The 15,504-nt window shown below is 35.0% G+C and overlaps 1 protein-coding gene across 1 annotated transcript in view; it reads left to right on the top strand.

Annotated features, from left to right (window-relative positions):
* Positions 1-333: 333 nt before the first annotated feature.
* The window catches only part of LOC128549127 (26S proteasome non-ATPase regulatory subunit 5-like), a 32,699-nt gene continuing 17,528 nt past the window's right edge, over positions 334-15,504 (top strand). Inside the window, exon 1 of the mRNA XM_053525436.1 lies at positions 334-507. Coding sequence (XP_053381411.1) covers positions 335-507 — 173 coding nt within the window. The 5' untranslated portion in view covers position 334. The remainder of the gene's footprint in view (positions 508-15,504) is intronic.

The following is a 15,504-nucleotide window of genomic DNA, read 5'->3' as shown; positions in this document are numbered from 1 at the left end:
ATTTCGTTAAAATTGGTTAAGTATTAAGACAGTAATAATGAAAAATGTTACCTGAATCGAGAGATTCCATCGCCATTTTGCACCCCTGCATACCCAGGGTATCGCCAGCGTGTATATATCTCTCACAATGTGAAAATATATATTTCATATTTTCACAGTGTGAGTGATGAGATATGAAAATATTTAACTGATAGAATACAGTACTTACCCGGATTGCCCCTATTTCATTAGTTAGGTGGTTTATTTCATCTACAGCAGAATAATAATATAGCATTTACTACTGTCATATATCGTCATCTAAGTCGTCAGCATTTTAGTGTGACCCAACAACAACATGGCTGCGCCCATTAACTCGTTGATTGATTCTCTGCCAAATAAAGAGGATAAAATTGAAGTTTTATCTGATCTGAAAGCTTTACTGGGAAATATACCGGTTCAGTCAATATGTTCTGTTGTTGCCAATGTATCTTTTAGCAGTGTCTTTGACTGTCTTTCTACAGAAAATAGGTTTGTAATTGTAAATTGCTTTGTCATAATTACCCCACCCACATAATCTCAGGGCTTTAACATAGATCTTAGGGGGAAGTCTCTTCACCCTCAGCTAAGATTGAAGCATAATAAATGAAGTGTGACTAGCCATCTGGTAACCAGACGCATAGCCTTCGCTCTAGTCCAATACACTAGTCCAACAAATTTGATGTGATCCTGGGAAATACTGAGATAAGTTTTTCATATGGGCAATATAGCCCCCACTTGTGTCAAACATTCGAAGGAACAAAATACAAATGTAGTGGAAGCAATTTCTGATGAAATTTTCCTTGCTGCCAACGATGTAGGGGTGGTATTGCCACGAAAATTGGTATTGCGATATATTGCAATACAGTGCTTTAGGGTATAGCGGATAGCTAACTAATTTTTCCTGCATTCCAATTCAAAGAAATGAAAATAGTAGTTGTTTTTTTCAGTATATCAGACAGAAAATATCTATTCTTCTTAAAACATTCAGCTTTTAATAGAAATTCACAAGTTTTGTCTCTCCAAGTCATAGTTTACATATGCGCTGATTTAGGGTGTACAGGATAGCTTTGGTCATTTTTTCGATTATTAGTTTAAAATCCACATCTTAACAAACTTTCCAAGATTTCTTTACTATAAATCAGAATAATAATGTATTCTCTTTTCAAAAACATTCAGCTTTTTAAATTTCTATCAAATACTTTTCATTCACTGATGTTTTTTACATATACACTGATTTAGTCTATAGGGGATAGCTTTATTTTACATTTGATGGCATATGAAAAATAAGACAACAAGCAAATATTTAAAATGTATGTCAGAATGTCTGTTTGCATACCAGTGAAAGAATGATATGAAAATTTATACAATAATTCAAGTCTAAAGATAAAATTTAATATGAAATTAGGTGCTACCTAAATGGCAGAGCTCCCTTGAAAAATCACAGTGCCCCTTAAAAAATAAAGGAGTGGTGTTGGAATTGTCTGGAATTATGGATTCGTTTAGGAAGTTTATGTTCTATTAGATCTAATATGAAATTAGGTGCTACCTAAAAAGCGGAGCGCCCGGCATGAAAAATCACCAGTGCCCGTTAAAAATTAAAGGAGTGGTGCTGGAATTATCAGGAATTATGGATTCGTTTATGAAGTTTATGTTCTTTAGATCTATTAAAATTATTAATGATAATTCGTGAATTCTGAATGCATGTTTTAGACTGCATCAAGATTAATCCTCGACATGTGAAAACTCCACAAATATTCTGTATATAATCAAAAGAAAGTTCGGTATAGATTAACATCTGCACCAAGATAAAGAAAAAAACGTACTTGAATAATTTCTGTTATTCTTATTACAACGTTCTGCATCAACGATTTTACATAACTTATTATCATACTGGAAACCAGTCACAAAATGATAACTGCTTCAAACTGAAAAGCTTGAACTTTGAAAATTTCAAACCTAACAGAATCTCTTTACGCCAATAGCCAAAGGAATTCTGTGTCTTTGCATGTGAATGTTGGGCAATGAGGACTTAACGTAAAAAGTTAATGTTCCAATTCCAAAGTTAAGAGAAATTAGAATTTACGTAATCCTGGAAATGACTATTGTAATTCTTTTAAATGTCATTATTGTCAAATTTTGGTTCTTTTTGGAAGGAAGAATGTGTCCAACTTTCAGTCAAAAATACTGCTATAACAGACGCCTGGTATGAGAAAATTACAATCATTTCCATGACTGTACAAAGCTTGTTTTAAACCCAAAAGTGGTTAATCTTTTAGCACTATAGAATAGGGATGGTAGTAAGAACTTCTTTGATGTTCGCCAATTTTGTTTATTTTTTATTTTTTTGGATTAACTCTGGTCAGTGATTTTAAAGCTAATGGATGAAATATATGTGAACGGGAAGAAGAGCATTATTTGCTTTTCACAGTTTAATGCCTGTATATTTTGATCCTAAAGCTTTTCTTTTTTTAAGTTATGTCTACTGACTACTACACAGGTACTACAGTGGAACCTGATATCAAAACTAAACACATGAATGACTTTAGTTATACAATATTTTCAAAACTCACAATAATACAAAAAATGAAATAAAAAAAAAATTAAAAAAAAATCTGGTCCAGGTGAGGTTCGAACTCGCGACCTCTGGATTACAACGCGAACTCGCTAACCACTACACCATTGTGGAGACATGACGTAATAGGACAAACATTAGTATATATAAGAAAGTCCAGTAATGGCAGCGTGACGAAAGTCGTTTCGAAATGAAAATATTGTGCTTTATTTCCTTTTTTCTTCGTAGAAAATGTATTTAGCACTTATTTCTTATTATCAAACGCTCATTTGCATTTTTATTTAATATTCAAAGCAGTAAGCGAGACGCTTTTGTCAACCGTGAACAGTAAGCGTCTACTGACGTGTTTACTGATTAATTACTATGTGCATAGTGTACTTGAAAAAATCCGAACAACACCGATTCCAAAAAGTACCACGAATTTTCAACTCGATAGTATACACAGTTAGATCTCTCTGTTCATTTTCTTTTTCATACGTCTAACCGTAATGCGACGCTGTCGGCGCCGCTTTGCGGCGCCGGTAGCTCTGCTATCAATCTATCCTCTATACCCTAAAATCCGCTATACCCTAAAGCACTGTATTGTATGTGGATATTGCAATATACTGCGATATATTGTACCAGTTATTTAATGAACAAAAACATGACGAATCATGCTGTTTTTTTTTCAAATTTATTCAATTAAAAATGAGTAAAATGACTAGTATCAACAACATGAGTGTTTGCTCGACCTTCTCAATAAATAAAAATACCAGTAAACAAAAAAATAAAAGTTGCTATGATGCCGATTACCGGATATTCAAAAGCAAAAGTAGACTGCGTCAAAATATTATTTAGTTTATTGTGCGGCACTACATTCGGTTTACGGATACAACCATATAACACAGGTTGCTCAATTCACCGATTATAAACGAGGAAAGTGGTATAGCTGTTTTATGAATGATAAATTCTAGTTGATAGAAAAATTACTAATGAGTCGCTGACAGATACGAAATTATATTTATCTAAATTTTCTTATTGGTTTTATTATGTGAAATTGGGTCCGTAAAATAGCTGTAAACCAGTCTGCTACCTGCACCGGAAATGAACGGAGAAAAATGAAAACAAAGTTGAATCGTGCTGGCAAGAAAAGGATTTTTTTTTTGTGAATCTTCTTGGTTTACGTTAGTGTTACTTAATGTTATAAAATAACTGGTATTCGAAAATCATAACGCAATATCGTATTGTCGGAAAAAACATCGCAATAACCGGTCTACCGCGGTATATCGCCCACCCCTACTTAACATGCTATAGGTTTAAATGCTGATTATATATTCCATCTGTAATGTCGCAGTGCTTGACATTCGAAGTAGGCAGTGGCTACAATTACGGTACCGTAAGGCCTAAAAAAAAATTCTTTGTTTCCAGTAACATGCTCAAAAGAATTAGGGTAGGTAGGTCGGAAAAACTTTTTTTTTTGGATTTTTTTTTTATTAAGGGAGACTTTTCAGAAATTATTTTTGTGTCAAAAAATGAATACAAATAGGGGGGTCATGCCTCTAGAGCATCAGTAAGTTGATTTATAACATCACTGACCATGTTTAAAGCATAAAAAGTGCAGTATTGCAACTTTTTGTCAAAAAGTTGAAAAAAATGTTTTCCAAGGCCATAAAAACATTTAGGGTCGGGCCAAAAATTTAGGGTAGGTCAGGATACCGGAAACAAACAATTTTTTTTTACGCCTAATCCTGGCCTTCGATTCTAGCATTACAGAAGTTCCGTATTCCTAGACAACCCTTTCAGGATAAGCTAGGATTACGGAAGAATTTAAGAGGCATCAGCAGTGTTCATTTCAGGCCTCGCCATGGGGCCATAGGCGCGTATTTTACCGTATTGGCGCATAAAAGTTTCCCCTATAGCACCCGTCGGGCGCACACATTTTCAGGAAACAGTCCGTTTACAATGAGCCAACTTCCAGAAGTTGTGAATCGAATACGACTCTTCCGATGACGTAGCGCGCATTTTCATTGGTCGATGATAAATAGTAGCCAGTCTCCAGTCGCCTAACAACATACAGCTTTCAATGTTGCTGTGCAATGGCGGACAAAAAAAACAGGCGCGATTCGGAGAAAAAAGAAATCCAATTTTACGTTTTTCTCTAAACGTCGAAAAAAAGCAGACGACGGAGAACAAATTTCCAAAGAAAGATGACATGTTCGAGACCGCTAGACCGCTCAATAGCGTAATCGCTTAGCCAAAATGAGGCGACAAACATTCATTCCGTAGTAAATCCTGATTCATCAATTCATGGCTGTCGGACTCTCCGTGGTTAAATTTCGGTAACGGTCAAAATATTATGACTTGTTTCGTTTTTGTCGTGTTGAGCGACCTGTGAAGTGTCCACTTTTCTCTTTGTAATAATGTTTTACAAACCGCGAAAATAATACCTTGAACTCCATGTAAGAAAAGTGTTGAAAAATACAGCCTTTCCTTTCATGTAAATTAGTTTTTCTTTTATGGCCCCTGTTTTTTTTTCAAATGCCCCCAATTTTTTGCCATCATGGGGCCCTTTGACCCCACTTAAAAAATCCTGGAATGAACACTGCATCAAAAGTATGTTAGGACATGCATAAATGATGTTGTAAACTTACTTATTTCACTTAAAATAGCGTTTTCTTCATTGCCTTCTTATTGATCAGTCATTTCGGGTTAGTATCATCTTAAACGATATATTGATGGCGGCGCGCGGAAATATTATAGAAATATGATAGTCAAAGTAACTGTTTCTATACTTTAAATTTTATGAGTTGTTTATATGTAATATATTTATTATGTCTCCCCTAGGAGACATATTGTTTTTGCCCTGTCCGTCCTTCCGTCCGTCCGTCCGTACGTCACACTTCATTTCCGAGCAATAACTGGAGAACCATTTGACCTAGAACCTTCAAACTTCATAGGGTTGTAGGGCTGCTGGAGTAGACGACCCCTATTGTTTTTGGGGTCACTCCGTCAAAGGTCAAGGTCACAGGGGCCTGAACATTGAAAACCATTTCCGATCAATAACTAGAGAACCACTTGACCCAGAATGTTGAAACTTCATTGGATGATTGATCATGAAGAGTAGATGACCCCTATTGATTTTGGGGTCACTCCGTCAAAGGTCAAGGTCACAGGGGCCTGAACATTGAAAACCATTTCCGATCAATAACTAGAGAACCACTTGACCCAGAATGTTGAAACTTCATAGGATGATTGGTCATGCAGAGTAGATGACCCCTAACGATTTTAGGGTCACTCTGTTAAAGGTCAAGGCCACAGGGGCCTGAACATGGAAAACCATTTCCAATCAATAACTTGAGAACCTCTCGACCCAGAATGTTGAAACTTCATAGGATGATTGTTCATGCAGAGTAAATAACCCCTATTGTTTTTGGGGTCAGTCTATTAAAGGTCAAGGTCACAGTGGCCTGTTCATGTAAAATCATTTTTTGGAAATAACTTGAGAACCACTTGACCTACAATGTTGAAACTTAATAGGATGATTGGACATGCAGAGTAGATGACCCCTATTTATTTTGAGGTCATCTGATCAAAGGTCAAGGTCACAGGAGCCTGAACAGTGACTTGAGAACCACTAGGCCAAGAGTGTTGAAATTTAGCGGGATGACTGGACATGCCAAGTAGATGATCCCTATTGCAGCCAACCATCAGTGTCTCTTTGACTTTCGCTCCTGACCCCTATTGACTTCTTGCCTATAGGACTTTGCATTGGGGGAGACATGCGCTTTTTTACAAAAGCATTTTCTAGTTAGGCCAGCATTTTTTAATTTTCTGGTTTACGGGAGCGCCGACCCTATTTTTTGACAAAACAAAATAAAAATAAAAGTCATTTTCGGTACTTTTATTTTCATTTTACGTCCGTAATTGCTGCTGCCAAAAATAAAAGTTTAACTGTATGGTAGAGGTTTTTAATCTAGATCAGTAGACGCATGAAAAATGGCGGCCTGCATAAATGTAATTGTGTGAAATTAAATTGGAAAAATATACAAGTTTACAGACAATAATCTTTGGAATGAGTTGGCAGAGATAACAAGTATTGTAAAGAAATTGGATCTGAGTAGAAATAACGGCACCTAAAGCTCAACATTAGGAGTAATCACCTACGAAAAATGGCCTTCACTATCAGTGTAACAGTATCAAAGCTGTCTAGATGTTGAAAAATCTGGCGTATCACATGTACAAGATTTGTTGTCTGTATAATATGAAATTAGGTGCTACCTAAATGGCAGAGCTCCCTTGAAAAATCACAGTGCCCCTTAAAAAATAAAGGAGTGGTGTTGGAATTGTCTGGAATTATGGATTCGTTTAGGAAGTTTATGTTCTATTAGATCTAATATGAAATTAGGTGCTACCTAAAAAGCGGAGCGCCCGGCATGAAAAATCACCAGTGCCCGTTAAAAATTAAAGGAGTGGTGCTGGAATTATCAGGAATTATGGATTCGTTTATGAAGTTTATGTTCTTTAGATCTATTAAAATTATTAATGATAATTCGTGAATTCTGAATGCATGTTTTAGACTGCATCAAGATTAATCCTCGACATGTGAAAACTCCACAAATATTCTGTATATAATCAAAAGAAAGTTCGGTATAGATTAACATCTGCACCAAGATAAAGAAAAAAACGTACTTGAATAATTTCTGTTATTCTTATTACAACGTTCTGCATCAACGATTTTACATAACTTATTATCATACTGGAAACCAGTCACAAAATGATAACTGCTTCAAACTGAAAAGCTTGAACTTTGAAAATTTCAAACCTAACAGAATCTCTTTACGCCAATAGCCAAAGGAATTCTGTGTCTTTGCATGTGAATGTTGGGCAATGAGGACTTAACGTAAAAAGTTAATGTTCCAATTCCAAAGTTAAGAGAAATTAGAATTTACGTAATCCTGGAAATGACTATTGTAATTCTTTTAAATGTCATTATTGTCAAATTTTGGTTCTTTTTGGAAGGAAGAATGTGTCCAACTTTCAGTCAAAAATACTGCTATAACAGACGCCTGGTATGAGAAAATTACAATCATTTCCATGACTGTACAAAGCTTGTTTTAAACCCAAAAGTGGTTAATCTTTTAGCACTATAGAATAGGGATGGTAGTAAGAACTTCTTTGATGTTCGCCAATTTTGTTTATTTTTATTTTTTTTGGATTAACTCTGGTCAGTGATTTTAAAGCTAATGGATGAAATATATGTGAACGGGAAGAAGAGCATTATTTGCTTTTCACAGTTTAATGCCTGTATATTTTGATCCTAAAGCTTTTCTTTTTTTAAGTTATGTCTACTGACTACTACACAGGTACTACAGTGGAACCTGATATCAAAACTAAACACATGAATGACTTTAGTTATACAATATTTTCAAAACTCACAATAATACAAAAAATGAAATAAAAAAAAAAATTAAAAAAAAAATCTGGTCCAGGTGAGGTTCGAACTCGCGACCTCTGGATTACAACGCGAACTCGCTAACCACTACACCATTGTGGAGACATGACGTAATAGGACAAACATTAGTATATATAAGAAAGTCCAGTAATGGCAGCGTGACGAAAGTCGTTTCGAAATGAAAATATTGTGCTTTATTTCCTTTTTTCTTCGTAGAAAATGTATTTAGCACTTATTTCTTATTATCAAACGCTCATTTGCATTTTTATTTAATATTCAAAGCAGTAAGCGAGACGCTTTTGTCAACCGTGAACAGTAAGCGTCTACTGACGTGTTTACTGATTAATTACTATGTGCATAGTGTACTTGAAAAAATCCGAACAACACCGATTCCAAAAAGTACCACGAATTTTCAACTCGATAGTATACACAGTTAGATCTCTCTGTTCATTTTCTTTTTCATACGTCTAACCGTAATGCGACGCTGTCGGCGCCGCTTTGCGGCGCCGGTAGCTCTGCTATTAAAATTATAAGTATTAATGATAATTCATGATTTCTGAATGCATGTTTTCGACTGCATCAAATTTAATTCTTGACATGTGAAATACTCTAAAGATATTCTGTATATAATTAAAAGAAAGTTCGATACTGTATAGATTAAAATCTGCACCAAGATAAAGAGAAAAACAGGTATTTGAATAACTTCTGTTATTCTTATTAAAACGCACTGCATCAACAATTTTACATAAATTATTATCATACTGGAAACCAGTCACAAATGATAACCCCTTCAAATTGAAAAGCTTCAAACCTAACAGAATCTCATTAGTCCAATAGCCAAAGGAATTCTGTATCTTTGCTCGTGAATGTTTGGCAATGAGGACTTAATGTAAAAAGTTAATGTTTCAATTCCAAAGTTGTTAAAAATTAGAATTTACGTAATACTGGAAATGACTATTGTAATTCTTTTAAATGTCATTATTGTCAAATTTTGGTTCTTTCTGAAAGGAAGAATGATTGTGTCCAACTTTCAGTCAAAAATACAGCTATAATAGACGCCTGGTATGGGAAAATTACAATCATTTACATTACTGTACAAAGCTAATTTTAAACCCAAAAGACTAGCAATTTTTAAAAATTAATGTTCAGAATTTTACATAGAGAAAAACAGTGTTTGCCGAAATTCTCAGAAAACCCTGTTTATTTACTGAAGTTCTAAGTTAACATTTCTATGGGTTTTTTTATGGTTAACCTTTTAGCACTAATGAAATATATGCGAACGGGGAGAAGAGCATTATTTGCTTCTCACAGTTCAATGCCTGTATATTTTGATCCTAAAGCTGTTGGAACCTGACATCAAAACTAAATACTTGTTAAATTTCACATGAATGACTTTAGTTATACAATATTTTCAAAACTCATAATAATACAAAAAAAAAAAAAATGAAATAAAAAAAGGAATAGAAAAAAAAAATCTGGTCCAGGTGAGGTTCGATCTCACGACCACTAGTTTTCAACGCGAACTCGCTAACCACTACACCACAGTGGAGTTATGACGTCATCATGACAAACATAAGCATATATTAGAAAGTTCGGTAATGGCAGCGTGACGAAAGTGGTTTCAAAATGAAAGTATTGTATTTTATTTCTTTTTTATGCCCCCGAAGGGAGGCATATAGTTTTTGAACCGTCTGTCGGTCTGTCAGTCTGTCTGTCGGTCTGTCAGTCTGTCGGTCTGTCAGTCTGTCCGCAATTTTCGTGTCCGGTCCATATCTTTGTCATCGATGGATGGATTTTCAAATAACTTGGCATGAATGTGTACCACAGTAAGACGACGTGTCGCGCGAAAGACCCAGGTCCGTAGCTCAAAGGTCAAGGTCACACTTAGACGTTAAAGGATAGTGCATTGATGGGCGTGTCCGGTCCATATCTTTGTCATCGATGGATGGATTTTCAAATAACTTGGCATGAATGTGTACCACAGTAATACGACGTGTCGCGTGCAAGACCCAGGTCCGTAGCTCAAAGGTCAAGGTCACACTTAGACGTTAAAGGATAGTGCATTGATGGGCGTGTCCGGTCCATATCTTTGTCATCCATGGATGGATTTTCAAATAACTTGGCATGAATGTGTACCACAGTAAGACGACGTGTCGCGCGCAAGACCCAGGTCTGTAGCTCAAAGGTCAAGGTCACACTTAGATGTTAAAGGATAGTGCATTGATGGGCGTGTCCGGTCCATATCTTTGTCATCCATGGATGGATTTTTAGCTCGACTATTCGAAGAATAGTCTAGCTATTCTACTCACCCTGGCGTCGGCGTCGGCGTCGGCGTCACACTTTGGTTAAGTTTTTGCATGCAAGTACATACAGCTATCATTTAAAGGCATATAGCTTTGAAACTTATTTATTCTTTTTCTAGGTCAATTACCAACCTCACTGGGTCAAGTTCCATAACTCTAACATGTATTTTGAGCAAATTATGCCCCCTTTTGGACTTAGAAAATTCTGGTTAAAGTTTTACATGCAAGTTACTATCTCCAAAACTAATGCAGATATTGAATTGAAACTTCACATGTGTCTTCGGGGTTATAAAACTAGTTGATAGCACCAAGTCCCATAACTCTGACCTTCATTTGGGCAAATTATGCCCCCTTTTGGACTTAGAAAATTCTGGTTAAAGTTTTGCGTGCAAGTACATACAGCTATTACTAAAAGGCATATAGATTTGAAACTTATTTTTTCTTTTTCTAGATCAATTACCTACCTCACTGGGTCAAGTCCCATAACTCTGACATGTATTTTGGCCAAATTATGCCCCCTTTTGGACTTAGAAAATTCTGGTTAAAGTTTTGCGTGCAAGTACATACAGCTATTACTAAAAGGCATATAGATTTGAAACTTATTTTTTCTTTTTCTAGATCAATTACCTACCTCACTGGGTCAAGTCCCATAACTCTGACATGTATTTTTGGCAAATTATGCCCCCTTTTGGACTTAGAAAATCCTGGTTAAAGTTTTACATGCAAGTAACTATCTCAAAACTACTACAGATATTAAATTGAAACTTCACATGTGTCTTCTGGGTTATAGAACTAGTTGATAGCACCAAGTCCCATAACTCTGACATGTATTTTTGGCAAATTATGCCCCCTTATGGACTTAGAAAATCCTGGTTAAAGTTTTGCGTGCAAGTACATACAGCTATTACCAAAAGGCATATAGCTTTGAAACTTATTTATTCTTTTTCTAGGTCAATTACCAGCCTCACTGGGTCAAGTTCCATAGCTCTTAACATGTATTTTGAGCAAATTATGTCCCCTTTTGGACTTAGAAAATTCTGGTTAAAGTTTTACATGCAAGTTACTATCCCCAAAACTAATGCAGATATTGAATTGAAACTTAACATGTTTCTTCGGGGTTATAAAACTAGTTGATAACATCAAGTCCCATAACTCTGATATCTATTTTGTTCAAATTATGTCCCCCTTTCGAACTTAAAACTCTTTTGATATTTAACATTTTGGGTAATAATTTCCTGCTTCTGTGACAATATTTCGAATAGTCGAGCTTGGCTGTCTTATGGACAGCTCTTGTTAAATAACTTGGCATGAATGTGTACCACAGTAAGACGACGTGTCGCGCGCAAGACCCAGGTCTGTAGCTCAAAGGTCAAGGTCACACTTAGATGTTAAAGGATAGTGCATTGATGGGCGTGTCCGGTCAATATCTTTGTCATCCATGGATGGATTTTTAAATAACTTGGCATGAATGTGTACCACAGTAAGACGACGTGTCGCACGTAAGACCCAGGTCCGTAGTTCAAAGGTCAAGGTCACACTTAGACGTTAAAGGTCATTTTTCATGATAGTGCATTGATGGGCGTGTCCTGTCCATATCTTTGTCATTCATGCATGGATTTTAAAATAACTACGCATGAATGTGTGACACAGTAAGACGACGTGTCGCGTGCAAGACCCAGCTCCGTAGGTCAAAGGTCCTAAACTCTAACATCGGCCATAACTATTCATTCAGAGTGCCATCGGGGGCATGTGTCATCCTATGGAGACAGCTCTTGTTCTTCGTAGAAAATGTATTTAGCACTAATTTTTTATTATCAAACGCGCATTTACATTTTTTATTCAATATTCAAAGCAGTAAGCGAGACGCTTTTGTCATCCGTAAACAGTAAGCGTCTACTGACGTCTTTACTGATTAATTACTATGTGCATAGACTGGTGCCCGTGTTTACTCTCTACGTTCCATAAATTATTTGCATCTTTCAAGGTAAACAGATTATTTTTGCAAAAAAAATGTTGCCGAGGTCGTAGAATAGTATTTCCATTGTGAGAAAGTAAGAACTTTCCTAAATCCTTATCTTCTGGCAAAAATAATCGCTAATATTGTACATGGTCTTTATATCGGTTAATCTCGCCAGCCCCCCTGATCCTATGTACGAAAATGTCGATATGGTCAATACCGACAAAATCTGTAAGAAGACCCTTTGAAAGTATGTTTGGGACAAACATTCAGACACTATATGCCACATGTGCCTTTGACACTGAGGAACACATAATGATATCCAATAATAAATGTTTTTTCGGACTCCCAACTAATTAATTCCAAGTCCCATCTCAGTGAAGAGTCTTATAAATCTCCGATATTGTTGTCTGAACATCGGCTGATAAGGTTGTTATTTTGTACACATTTTAGCTGAACCAAAATTCAGACTGTTTTGGCTTGTCGTACAATATAGGTGGCACTGACAGTCAGCAAAATATAAAACAATATTCAAGCCACTGAAACTTAACCAAAGCAATTTAATTTTAAAGCCAGTGTCACTGAGTGTGCATAATATTTATCAATTCATAATTTTTCATTTTTAGTATGACAATGCCTATCTTTTAAGACTCCCTCTCCAGCCAATCAATATGCATGTATGCAGGATGCAGACCTAAAGTAGTCATTGCATATACCCATTTTAAAGCAGTTTTTATTCATGTTTAAATAATAAATATTATGCAGTGGTCTTACGATATGATAATGTCAACTTTGGTATATGTATATTTAATAATGAGTCTATTTTTACTTCAAAATAGATACATACAAAAACACAAATAGTGCATATCCTTGGTGACTTTGAAAATGGCATTATTCATACAAGCTACACATAAAGAAAACAAAAGTATACTGAGATGATGAGATATAAACCAGTTCAGAATAGGTCATTTGTGAGTGTGTATGCAATTTAAGCTTGCAAGCTTCGTTTTCTGTGGTTTACAAAAAATAAAAAAATTGTATCCTTTTGGATGTTTTATTTTTATTTATTTGGTCGACTGCTCAAAATCGGGACTTTTATTTTTATTTTTATTTGTCCCCCCCCGACCCTAATTTTTTGAAAAATCTCCCGTAAACCAGAAAATAAAAAAATGTTGGCCTTATCATTCTTTTTAAAAAAATTGCAGACAGACGAAGAATTATATTTTCAATAATAGTTCAAAAGGATTTTTAAAAATGTACGTTCAATTTTATGATTTGATTGTGCCTGTCACTTTAGATTTCCGCACGTATAGAATCGGGTGAAATATACATCCGTATACGTATTTTTTTTTTTTTAATTTGATTTTCGCTATTGGCTGGCTAGTTACGATTTTTATTACTATGGGCCCCTCAATTAACAAATTTATACACCAGGGCAATTGGCTTGATTTGACAGCAATACACAGGCTAAAGAGCCATAAAACTGTGTCTGGTAGTGGAAATTAGCCCCAGGCATGTTACAGGTAAAAGTTTATCTGTACATGCTTCATTGATCACTTGCTTTTTAAACGCTGTACTTGATTGGGTAGTGGAGAAACTATTATGTTTTTTACTCTTTGGAAGTTAAAATGATCATAACATTGTTGGTTTTGTTAAGTAAATCTTAAAATGAATCTGAAAATTGAAACATTATGATGGGTTGTATTTTGTTTTTACAATAAGGCACATTCCCCAAATTTATTAAATTGATAGAATAGATATTTATCCTTTCTTTTAATTTTACAACAATTATGAATTTGAAACTACTGTATCAATTTTACTGGGTCCAATAACCTTACTTAAAACCCTCATAGTTTTAAAAGTAGTTTCTCAGTAAATCTTACAAAACGCATCTAAAACTCGCTACTTATGAGGGGTTTTATACATAAAAATATGTGCTGTGATGTTATAGTTTGTACAGTTAAGAGGTCATTGTCATTTGAAATCTATGATGTTAATAGTAATTGTCATGTTTTGTTGGAAATCTAAAAACATTTGGCCATAAATAAATAAATCATGTTAAAACTTCAACAATTTTTTTTCATTATATTAAAAATTTTGCTTAGAACACAAGAAATGCAGAAAAAGTTCAAAAAATATTTTTGTGTTTTTATTTATTTTATTATTAATATTTATTTGTGAACTTAGTAAATCATTTTTCTACAAATCATGTCATTTTGTATATCAATTTTGAGCAGAACTCTTTTTTTTTAGTGAAATTACACAATCATATTATTTTTTTTTTTAATTAGAAAAAAGTTTTTTATATTATGATTGAAAGAAAATGGTAGAATGAATGAAATTTTATTCATTTGATTTAAATGTAGTATAATTATTGCTGACAATCATATAGTTTGTTTTATTATGATAAATAAAGTTGATTTTCAAACCACTAGCTTCTTTATTACTGGTGGCTGGTTATACATTGGACTGGTAGATATCAGAGCCAATACACTGAGACCTGGGTATCATTCAGAAAAATGAAGTTCATACATTGTGTCTGTACAATCATACTGAGACCTGGGTATCATACAGAAAAATGAAGTTCATACATTGTGTCTGTACAATCATACATACATTGAAAAGGCTTGATGAAATGATTAAAAAATAGACTTTTCCTTAAATATATGATACATTCATGCATCCTTAAATGTGTTTCAGGTAGCAGGAAAATGCATCTTTTCATGTGCCATATTAAAAAAAATCAACATCGGGAGGGGATACCCCTCCCAAACCCCCCCCAGGTTGGAACCCCCCCCCCCCCCCCCCCCCCCCCCAGCAAAAAAAATCCTGGGCACGGGCCTCAGATATCATTCAAGAAACATTCATGTGCACTTCAAACAACAATAGTCAGCCATACTCATCATGTGATGTCACATCACTAATTTTGCGATATAGGTCAACAATTGAAGCCATCAAACTATCATAGGTTAAAAAGCACTAAATATTACTCAAACATTGAAAAACTATTTAAGCCAAACTATCAGGAACACTCAAAAGTCATGGGCGCCAATTTAAACATTCTATATTTATAATTTACCTGTTTACATTTAATTTTGCACTATCGAAACTATTCTCCTCTGGGAAGTGGACATACCAGATATTTTGCAAGTAAACCACAAGGTCGCGAGCGTGGTCATAATGTATTGGAACCTTAAATATTGTACTACTACTACTGAATATT

Source organism: Mercenaria mercenaria, chromosome 15, assembly GCF_021730395.1.
Source record: "Mercenaria mercenaria strain notata chromosome 15, MADL_Memer_1, whole genome shotgun sequence".
NCBI lineage: Eukaryota > Metazoa > Mollusca > Bivalvia > Venerida > Veneridae > Mercenaria > Mercenaria mercenaria.
Note: the sequence above shows the minus strand (reverse complement) of the source record. Positions and strands in the feature narration are given on the sequence as shown.